This window comes from Phascolarctos cinereus, unplaced genomic scaffold (assembly GCF_003287225.1).
Source record: "Phascolarctos cinereus isolate Bilbo 61053 unplaced genomic scaffold, phaCin_HiC Scaffold_5;HRSCAF=322, whole genome shotgun sequence".
Taxonomy (NCBI): Eukaryota; Metazoa; Chordata; class Mammalia; order Diprotodontia; family Phascolarctidae; genus Phascolarctos; species Phascolarctos cinereus.
Genome location: NW_027555958.1, coordinates 199,923,103 through 199,935,115, shown reverse-complemented (window position 1 = coordinate 199,935,115; position 12,013 = coordinate 199,923,103). Strand labels below are relative to the sequence as shown.

Genomic DNA, 12,013 nt, shown 5'->3' with positions numbered 1-12,013 from the left:
GACAGGGCAGCAATATGGCTTTGATCACCTGTGGCCACAGAAGGACCCCTGGATGCCTGCCACACAAGAGCCCCTTGCTTACAGATGTCTAAACTTTACTTTTTTCCCCTCCAAATCTTACACTGTCTAATTTTGGAACACAAAGGCAAAGTTCACAACTAATGTGCTGAGATGCTTTGCTGAAACTTGAACGTTTGGAGCTTGGGTTCTGCTGTATTAAAAAAGAACTCTATTTAACACATACTTACAGAATGGCCTGCTAAAACATAATGCCAAGAAGGCTGAATGGTCCGAGAGCAGAACTGAAACACTGGCATTTATCTAAACATCTTGCAGTTAAGTAAGGTGCAGGATACCAGACACAGGTTTCTACTACACACTTAAAGCAACCAAAGGAGGTAGGGGTGGGGAAAGGGATGTTATTAATACCCTTTTGCAGACCTCTCTCCATGCATAATGTCATATTACTAGTGCTACTGGAAAGGAGTGTTGGAGACAAGATATAAAATGGTTTTAAAATGCTTCATGTCTCAGAAGAAAAAAAAAGAGACTTTCTTTCTGGGCCTTCTCACAAATTTCAATTCAAGTGAGACATTAGGTCTGGAGAAGTTCATTAAAGTGAGTTTATTGCAGTATTTTTGTTTCATTTTATTTATTTTTTAAGAAAGAGATTTCTGGTATCTAGATTTCTGTCTACTGAAATGTCCTTTGGTGTATTTTTCCCTGGAGGGCTGACTCATTTTAGGGAGGTTTTCAGTTTTGTATTAAAGTATAATATTTGTATCTTATTCTAGTTATAGCTACCTCAGGCTTCTTTTGCAATAAGCTACATTTTATTGTGGTACTCTATATTTATCCTAATGCTCAATAACTAAAACTATTTCTCTCACTTTTCTTTGATGTTAGTATTTGGCTGTTATGTTTATTGAAGTGAGGCATATAAATATCAGAGAAGGGAAAATCAGAAGAGAAGGAACAGAAAGGGAAGAAAAGATGAAGCAGAAAAAATTTGCCCAAAGGTTTACAAGTTGCTTTTACTCTGATTTGAAGTTATAATTGCCTAACAGTCTGGTTTTATCTTGAAAATCTTTTTAAAAAATCACTAAGTTGTCAAAAGAATAAATTTTCTAATCTAGAAAATTACTGTGTTAGCGTCTCAGGATTTTGAAAGGCCTGTTCCACATTTACCAGCCATAAGCCCATTTAGCTGGGTAGTCAGGTAGCACAGTGGATGGAGTACCAGGCCTGGAGTCAGGAAGACCTGAGTTCAAATGTGGCCTCAGACACTCACTAGCTATGTGACCTTGGCAAATTACTTAACCCTGATTGCCTGTTTCTTCATCTATAAAATGAACTGGAGAAGAAAGTGAAAACTACTCCAGTGTCTTTGCCAAGAAAATCCTAAATAGGGTTACAAACTGAAGTGATTGAACAAAGCCATTTAGACCCCTCTCCTTCCACTGCTGTCTATCCTCACTTTGCTAAGAAAGCCTCAGAGGCAATGTGGTATAGCGAAAAGGGTACCAGACTTGGAATCAGGAATTCAACGTCCAGTTCTAATGTATTAGATCTGTGGGCAGCTCACTTAACTTCCCTGAGGCTCAGTTTCCTCTTCTGTAAAATGGGGACAATACATGAGCTGGAACGCACCTTACAGGTCATTTAGCCCAACCTCATCATTTTACAGATGAGTAAACTGAGGCCCAGAGAGCTACATTGTGACCTGCCCAAAGTCATATGTGACTTAGGTAGTAAGTGGCTGACCAGCTGGAGATAGAAATCAGCTCCCCTGATTCTAAATCCAGCACTTTCCACTAATGAACATACCTTTCAGGGTTCTTGATAGGATATACATAAAGTACTTTGCAAACCTTAATGTGCTACCCAAATATCAGTTGGTTTTGTGCTGTTGTTAATTATTGTTACCACTCCTATGTTATTCTCTTCATCTTTTTTTTTTTTTAATGTAGTTCAGCTAAAAATGGCCTTGGGACAAATCACTGCCCTAATAGTATGTCTTACACAGTTTGTGGTCTGGTGACTCTAGCCTGGTAGGGTAGAACAACTTGCTTTCTGTAGTTGAAGAAAAGTATTAGGCTCAGCCTTTGTGCACTCATTGAAAATATCCTTGGTACAATTTCAGTATCAATAATTAAATGTATTCCAGATTTATATTGTACTTGATTATTTTTTATTTCAGGAACACAAATTGATTTAAAAAAAAAAGACCTCAGAAATTGTATTTAAAAGCTAAGGCCACAAAGATTAAGTAACTTAGAATAAGATATTTTCATCAAATTTGTCCTAGATATGTAGCATGGTCTAAACTTCTATCAAATTGGAAAGAATCCTTTTCTTCCCAAGGGCCAGCAATTAGAATTTTCTCACATAATGGATTATTAAGTAATGTGATCTTATAGATGTATTTAGAGGAGATTGCAAAATCTTTACCTCTGAAGCTCGTACAGATAGGCAGGTTTAGAATGATTCCCATGAAAGCATCAGGTTTTCACTCAAACTTTCCAGGATTCTTATTCTCTGTGTTTGTCTTCACTGCTTCAGGAATATCCATTAACATTCTTTCAAGATTGAGTAGTAGAGAGATGAATTTAAATGATGAAAAAAATCTGACTTACTTCTAGAGCTAGATACAAGTGAAGATGACGCTTAAGAATACAAATGAATTTTTAGCATAAAAATATATACTCCCTTAAATCATAGTAACTGGAGAAGGGGGGAAGGCAATTTTATTGAGATTTTCCCAAAAATAATTATCAAAGTATGTGACAGGTTTCTAGAAATTATTTTAAATCATAATATGCATGGGTTCTTTTGTGAAAAGAAATATTCCTAAAACCAAATTTCAATTAGGAAAGAAAGCTGGAGCATCTATATTGAAATTAATGAAATTACTTGCATGGCTAAACCTAATTTTATTGAATTCATTTTTTTTAATGCCTAACAGAGAAGAAAATCACGATATTCGGACCTTGACTTTGAAGTAAGTTTGCATGAATTATTTTGTATTGTAAGTTATTTAACTGTAAAAACAATACCTAAACTTAACATTCTGTATAGATAGAAAACTTAATATTCTAATAACATCAAGCAAAACCCAAAAATATTTAAGGATAATTCATACTATATAATTGGTAGTTAACAAAATTATTTGTTGTTTAAAATGCATTAAGAATATTCTGAAATGCAGTTTTCCAGGATGAAAGCAGATCTATCTGTTGACAAAACAAGATCATGTGAAGATAGAGAAAACATACTAAAAAACTGTAATGAATGGACATAGCAAAAAGGGGGTAGGGGACAATGGGGGCTATTGAAAGGGAGTATTAGTCACATAATTTACTTCTACCAGACTGTCCAGGAAAAGAGAGCTTTACTAATTTTTCACCCTATCCCCCACTTTTAGCAATAAAAATGGCTCACATTTATATAGCACTTTAAGGTTTGCCAAGCAAGTTCTTCATTATTGGGAAGGTAGTGCAAAAGCCAAAATTTCAGTTTTATACATGAGGAAACCAAGGCTCAGAGAGGGGATATAACCCACTATCCAGAGGCTAGTAAGTGGCAGAACTAAGTTTTGACCCCAGGTCTTCTGACTCCATTTCCTCCTTGCTGCCCTGATATGTGCCTGTGTTCTCTAAACACAGCCTATGAAAGTGTTGATGAGCTTTCCCTTCCCCTCCCCCTTTTCAAAACTGACATATTCTGCCATATTGTACTTTGCTGAGAGTTTTTATCTTTGACACAGTCACCAATGTCTCCCTTCACTTCCATCATTTATGTTTTCCCTTACACACCTAGATTCCCTTTTCCTAAGGCTAACTGATTGCCCAGTGTGCTCCTGTGTTTAAAAAAAAAATCCATTTCCAAAGATATAAACAAGATAAACATTTTCATTCTCTAATCTGTCCCAAAATGATATTGGCAATGTAATATAGATGTTGGAAATTACTGCCAGTGCACTATTTGAGCAGCTTCTGTTAAGTACCAAATACTGATTTTTAGGGTTTTATTTATGCACCTAATTGGATAAGATTATTTCCTATTGACATAATTGAGAGTAATCTGTTACACATTTTTCTATGCATATTTGGACTTCTGTAACAATTACTTAGAACTCAATAAACCCAGGGACATTTTCCAAACTTCTCAGGGGAGAAGTTCTTCCAAACAGAGCTAAATGAAACTTTCTGTTTGAATCAAATCACTAACTTGGATATGAATATAAAAGTCCATTTTACAAAGCACATTATATGCCTGAGGTTTGATTTGCTTGTTGTTTTTCAGAATTACTAGTGGCTAAGCACTTTTCTCCCCCTAAACAGTGTCTAAGGAAAAATAGACCATCTTCTCAGACTAAATGATTCAAAGCAGTAATAGACAATCTGTCACAAATATGACTACTCAATGGCTATCTAATTCAACCACCTCATTTTTTGCAGATGAGGAAACTGAGATCTAAAGAGGACAAGTGGTTTCTCCAGGGTTATACAGGTGGCAAATGTCAGAGATGAACTATTACACAGGGATGGGGCTAGACTTGTGATTTCATTAGTATAGAGGTCTCTGAGATGAGGAAACAATCTCTCTCAATCTAGGTAGGCATCTTCTTAGCAACATAAAGCCTTAGAGAGTCGAAGTTGTCTAGAGCACTTGACAGGTTAGTTATTTCCCCAGGGTCACATAACTAGTATGTGTCAGAGATAAGAATTGAACCTAGATCTTTCTGACTTCGAGGTCAACACTCTCCCCACTGATACAAGCATCAGAAAATGATACGATAGAATTCATACATACCCCTAGAACTGTGGGTGGGCAAACTGAATTTTTAGCCTAAAACAACAGAGCATAGCTTCAAATAGAAAAATATTAAGAACTCTCTATTTTTATAAATGTTTTTGTTCATTTTCTGTAGCAGATATTTCCAAAAAGAGCAGGAACCATATTTTTTTAAATGTCACATGTTATCCACTCCTAAAATGTGCAACTTTGTTTTCTGGAATAAAATGGGATCTTTTGTTCATCCAAACTAGAGGAGATAAGGAAAGGGGCAAATTAACCCAATATAACCCAGAAGTAAAAAATCAACAGGCATTTATTAAGCACTTACTTTGTGCCAGGAATTTAATAATGAAACTAATTATAAAATCAAATTTACTGTGCAACCAACCTAAATTATATAATCACAAAGCATTTTAAAAGACTCTTGAATCATGCTGTGGCATTCAAGGCATTGGGAATTCCATTCTCTTTTAGAATGTTCTCTATGGCAACTGGCACCAAGATACAGGAAACTGATGCTTCTTCCCAGGCCTCAGAGGAATATTTTTACATCTTAATTTATAGATGCAAATCATCCTTTCATCAATACATTTCTAGTTGACCAACACACATTATGCATCAGAAACCAGGACACTTTGTTCAGCTGTATAATTGTTGGGTTTGTTATGTGATTGCTATATTGTGTCGAGATTCACAAAAACCTAAATAGTGCTACTTGTGTGCTTGAGGGAAAGAACTAGTTTTCCCTTCCTAAACAGTTGGGTGTTACATAAGACAGCCTCATCTGAAAGTTGCATTTATCTGAGGATGTAACACTGATTAGGGAGTATGGGCTTTGTTTTATTTTCATGAACTATTTATTGCCAAATACAAAAGGATGTATGTATGTGTTTTTTATTATTACCATGTGAAATCTGGGACCTTCCTAAATGACCATTCACAAGATACATACAATGTGTTCCCCTTCTCCCTCTAACACAGATTACTCAGGTTTGCTTGCCTCAAGATCCCTGACACCCACACAGAACTTTTCTGTGCTCACACCCTGACTTCTGCCTGTTCCCACTCAAATAGTTCTAATTAGGAGAGCTTGCTTTGCCTCTGGGTCTCTTGAAAGCATCCCCCTTTCATGCCTCTACAGTTTATAACAGATATACTAATAATATCCAGTCATCTGTGGTATCCAAAACCCCTTTTGTGGGAGTTTGCATTAACGTAATGCTTTAACTAAAGCTCTGTCAAATAAGGCAGTCACCTTTAAAACAGCCCTGTATTCCTGGGAAAAATAGAGCAAACACTGAAGGGACCTCTGTACCCTCTTGCACATGCATCAACTCTATAAATATATTCAGACCCAGTTGTGTTTTCCTGAGATCCTTTAACACTACCATTTCTAGCTCTTGGGGGTTTCTTAAAGAAAATCACAGAATTTTGCTATTTCAACTAATAAGTCCTGGTAAGCCAACTATCCTGTGTTTCTCTACCTTCTCCATACTCACTTAGTACTCCAGGAATGCATGATTTGATCTATGTAGCCAAATGAAATAATATCATTTAAAGATCAAATGAGATAACATACATAAAATGCTTCATAAACCTTGGAGCTCTCTACATATTGACTATTATAATTATTATTAGCCCCAGGATATTGTGATAATAATATAGTATATGTTATATTATAATCACATTATAATTATATACAATTATGTATGATTATATATCATATCACAATATAATATATAATATTATATAATACTAATAATAGCATAGGCTTTTAACCTGGGATCTCTGAATTTTTTTTTAAATCTCAATAACTTGTATTTCAATACATTTGGTTTCCTTTGTAACTTTACACATTAAAAAAAACACATTATTCATAGGCTTCACTAGGTCACCAAAAGGGTCCATGACACAAAAAAGTTTAAGAAGTGTTGATATAGGGCTTTAAGGTTGGAAACCACGTAAATATGTGATGTTATTTGATCCTCACAACAATCACGTAAGGTAGGTTTTATCATTATCCTTGTGTTGTAAATATGGAAAGCAAGGTACAGAGAGGCCAAATGATTTGCCCAGGGTCACAGAGATGGATAGAGAGCCGACCACAGAGCCAAGAGACCTGGATTCAAATTCTGCCTCCAGGTACATACTCTGGCAAATCACTTACCCTCTCAGGACTCTAAGCAAATTTCTAAGACTCTAAAGTTGAAAAGAAAGTCCCAGCTGCATTTGTGCAGGGTGTTTCTTCATTCAAGAGTTCTCTGTACCAATGAAATTACATGTTCCATCCCTATCCCTTTGTTGCTATTGGGTACAACATTCACCAGTGTAGGCTGCAAACCCCTGGCCCCCCAACTCCTTGGAAGATGGCCCTTGTCAGTTGCTGAGGATAAAAATAAATCATCACTTGGAAAGCAGCCCATTAGTAATAAGCATCTAAGAATCAGTCTCTAAACCAGTCCTCACACGACAGTTGCACAGCATACTTCTGGAACCAATAACTGAAACCTTTCCAGCTCCCTAAGACCTATCAGAGCTTGGACTTTGCTACACTACCTTTGAGAGGACAGCGGCATCACCTCAATGCCACAATGAAGCAGCCCATGAAGGCTTGAGGATCCTCTCCATACTACCAAGACAATTTTATACCTGTAACAGTAAACAGTTGCAGTATGTGATGATAAAAAAAAAAAGATAAGATAGGCAGCTTATTAAATTTCTTTAGATCCTTTGTCAGTTTTCTTTTAGGCTTTGAAATTGTAATTTGGAGAAAGGAAAGATAGCCACTCGCAAATTATGGAACTTTTCACAGTTCCTCGGAATCAGTCTCATGTCTAGATGTGGATTGCAGGTAAGGGAAGCTGCAACTCAAATATGAACCCCCATTCCTTTCATACCCATATCCTCCATTACTCCCTTAGTTTAAGCTGTGATATCCAGAGTTTACAATAGCCTGCTATGAAGAGATAACTCAATGCAAAATAGTGAAGAAGAAAAGAAATAATCAGTCTTGCATCACTCAGGAGTGAAGGGAGGGAAATACGCATTTGTGAAGTGGCTATAATGTGCCAGACACTGTGGTCAGCATTTTACAGATATTATATCTCATGTGATCCTCATAAACAATCCTGAGAGGTAGGTGTTATTACTAGTCCCATTATATAGATGAAGAAACTGAGGCAAACAGAGGTTACATGACTTGCCCAGATTCACATAGCTTGTAAGTGTCTGAGGTCAGTTTGAACTCAGGTCTTTCTGACTCCAGAACTGGCACTCCATCATCTATACCACCTATCTTTGTAAAAAGGCAGAAAACAGTAAGGATGAGGAAGTGACTTCCTGAAGTCAAATTATTTCCAACCCTTCACAGACAGGTTGCTCTCTTTCTCACTCTGAAATATTCATGGGGCTAGAGATTCCAAAATTCTCCTCAGTAATAATGTTCAGTGCATTAGAGCCCTGAAACAGTAACAATCGTCTTCTGAAGACCAGGTTCTTAGGAACCTCAGCTATCTAGAAACCCTGAGAAGTTAGCAGGGGGGCAAAGCTCTTGAATACTAAGAAACTGAATTTGCACCAAGACTCGTCTCAGGCCTTGTACCAGAAAATTAGACGTAAGATACATGCTAAGATATGGCTCTCCATAGTAGAGGCAGAATAAGAAAACAAGAGACAAGGACAATAAGAAAACAAGTGAAGGAGAGCCCAAGGTCCTTTCAGTCTGGGTCCCTGTGCTCTCAGTACTCTCTGAGGACAACACTATGTCACAATATTACACATTAATTGATGTCTAGAATGATCAAGAAGGAATTAAGTTCAATATTCTCTATTTAGCAGTACGCAGCTATGTGGCACAGTGGATAGACTGCTGGGCCTGGAGTCAGGAAGAATCGTCTTCCTGAGTTCAAATCTGGCCTCAGACATTTACAAGCTATGTGACCCTGGCCAAGTCACTCACTCTGCCTCAGTTTCCCCATCTATAAAATGAGCTGGAGAAGGAAATGACAAACCACTACAGTATCTCTGCCAAGAAAACCCAAAGAATCAGAACAAATTTGTTTGAAATGTGAATAACAAATATTCTTTATTTAAAAAGGAAGGGAAGTGTATGGTTCATTTCTGAAAGACTTTTATCAAAAATGGTTCAATTAATACTTTGTCACTTAAAAGTCATTAGTTATCTGGACATTTTTACTTAGATGAAATATCATGATCCCTGACAGTGTCAAATCCATGAGCCATTACTGTTCTTTGAAAAATTCCCCTTCCTCGGTGAGGATTAGACCATATGTCCTATAGTATCTAGGACCGGAGGGGACCTTAGAGATGAACTGTGGAATCCCCTCATTTCGCAGTTGATGCTGGGTTCAGAATCAGGAAATCTAGGTTCAAAGCCTGGATCTTCCACTTACTATCTATGTAATCTTAGGCAAGTAACTACACCTCTCTGGACCTCAATTTCCTCATCTGTAAAATTAAGGGATTCAGCGAGATGACAATCTAGCATCTTCAATCTCTAAATCTATGATCTTTTGACATTCAAGGGAAAGTGACTTATCCAAGGTCCCATAAACATTGAGAAGTTGATCTGGACTTCAAACTTGCCTCTTCTGTCACTGAATCCAATACTCTTGCCTCTATACCACACCATATTACCTTGCTTTAGGTTAGTCAAGCACCTTTATGAACACATACCCCTCTAATTGCTAACCTACCAAAAATTGAGCCCTTTTCCACCTGACTCTCAAGACATTAACTGAGGTGAAGGAAGTCTGTATTAAATACAGACTCCCTTTGCAGAAATGTTGACTCACCCTCAGCTAGTAATAAAGCTGATTTAAAGCTGTTTCCTGCTACTATACATGGAACAAGTGAAGATCAGCTGTTTGTCATCTTCTCCCAAAAACTAATTGTGAAACCAAAAATCTTCCCTCCAAAAACTGTGAGTCTTCCTTCTCAACCAAAACTGATTTTTTAAAGTAGATTTTTTGAGTCCAAAGATTTGTGGGACTTGTCTGTGGTGTATCAGTTCTAAAAGGGCATTGTTTGTGTCCAAAATCTAAACTATAAATACTGAGACTTTCCAGTTTGTTGTTATCATAAAACTTGCTACAGTCTGTCTCAAAGTACGTCTACTTTGTAATACAAAAGGCATCAAATGATCACCCTGATGTTAATGTGATTAGGAAGGTTTATGGCTGTGCCACAGGTGAGACAGCAGGTCCTCTCTGGACATGGTTTGTCTGTAGCTTCTGGTAAAGATGTTTGACCATGTTGACCTGAACAACATGGATCGTACACCTAGCACTAAAGGATGTTGGTCATCAGGGTGTAGTTATTTTTTTTTAACTTAAGTAGGGAAGAAATGTTTAGAAGGCTCCATTTCATTATTTATTTTAATCACACAATTTTAGAAATAGTAGGAACTTTACAAATAAATTTGGTAGTTAAATTGTTTTTCCCCCCAGTAGCCACTTCTTTCTGTCAGTCAATCAACACGCATCTGTGAAATGCCTCCTATATACCAAGCATTGTGCTAAGTTCTCAGAATGCAAAGAAAAGCAAAAGACAAAACCCATCTGTCAAGGAGCTCACAGCCTAACAGAGTGGACAACATACAAATAAATATGTATTAAAAAGATATATGCAAGATAAATTGACAAACAGAAAGCATTAACATTAAGTAGAATTGGGAAAAGCTTCTTATAGAAAATGGGAAGTTTACCTGGGACTTGAAGGAAGCCAGGGAGGGCAGGATACAGAGATGGGGAAGGAGAGAATTCCAGGCATAGGACATAGTTAGTGAAAATGCCCAAATTCAGGAGATGGGATGTCTTGTGAGAAGAAAAACAAGAAAGCCACTGTCACTAGGTCATGGGGTACTCACAAGGAGGCACAAAGTATAAGAAGACTGGAAAGGTAGGATGGGGCCAGGTTATGAGGGGCTTTATAACACCAAACAGAAGATTTTACTTTTGATTCTGGAGAAGAGAGGGAGCAACTGGAGTTTATCAAATAACAGGGTGATGTGCATTAGAGCTTTAGAAAGATCATTCTGAAAACTTAAGTGGAAAAGGATCATTTCAAAAAAGTTGAGAGAGGTGGGGAGGGAGGGACAAGGAGAGGGAGAAGTAAATAATACCCCTTTACTCTAGCCCCAGTGCCAATAAAGAACCAAAATAACCAGAAAAGTAGACTAAGAATAAGGAAAATCTATGTGAGAACTTGTAATTAGATTGAGAAAAAGCATCCAAAGCATGAGTAATGCAAATAAATAAATAGCAAAGGGAAACCCTTGCTGTTTGTGAAACCTACAATCAGTATAGCCAGAGCTAGGGCAAAATCTCTTTTTTTTCAGGGGTGCTGCCTGGCTAGAAGCTCTCTCTGGCATGATCATCCATGACCTACAGGCAATTTCTTCTCAAATAGTAATTTTTAACCAATTGGAACTGTTGTTCTTGTGACAGGCTTAGGAGACTTACTTGAACATAGTATCATGGATCTAGAATGGAAACAACTCTAGATATCACCAAGTCAAGCTCCGTAACTGTACAAATGGGGAAAATGAAGCTTAAAGACACTGATGATTCACCTAAGATCCCAAATGTAGTAAGGAGCGGAGCTGGAATAAGAACTTCGGTAATGTAATTCAGGCATTAGCCCTGAATATGGTGAAACAAGCTACTGTGGAAGAAAGGTCCAATATGCTGGCAGGATTGAGTGGTCTAACAGATAACTCTCCAAATCATTTTAATTGACAAGCATTTGTTTTATCTTTTAAAAAAAATTCATCTATCCCTCTCATACCACTCCTTCCCTTTGAGCAAATAAAAAAGTCAAACATAAAACACAAAGACCTCAATACATACCTGCATAGTTCTGAAAACCAGAGTCCCACACTGGCCATATCCAAAGTATGTCTTCTTTCTACATTTTAAATTCATCACCATTCTGTCAGTACATATGGCATATTTTGTCTTCCTTCTTTTGTACTCATGCTTTATCATTGCTCAGTGAGCATTTGTTAAGAGTCTACTAGGTGCTGAGTATCCAAAGAGAAAAAGAAAACAAAACAGACCTTGGCCTCAAAGATCATTCTACTTGGGGGAGAATGACATATAAAAGGATAAGTGTAAAAGATGAAAATCTGAGTGGGGCAGGAGGGAGGAAGAGCAACAATATCCGAAGTGTTCAGGAAAAGCTTCCCAAAGGA

At 37.2% G+C, this 12,013-nt stretch overlaps 1 protein-coding gene across 1 annotated transcript in view; it reads left to right on the top strand.

Annotated features, from left to right (window-relative positions):
• The window catches only part of ADGRB3 (adhesion G protein-coupled receptor B3), an 888,617-nt gene that overhangs the window by 863,952 nt on the left and 12,652 nt on the right, over nucleotides 1–12,013 (top strand). Inside the window, exon 31 of the mRNA XM_078155299.1 lies at nucleotides 2,966–3,001. Within this exon, the coding sequence (XP_078011425.1) occupies nucleotides 2,966–3,001 (36 nt within the window). The remainder of the gene's footprint in view (nucleotides 1–2,965; nucleotides 3,002–12,013) is intronic.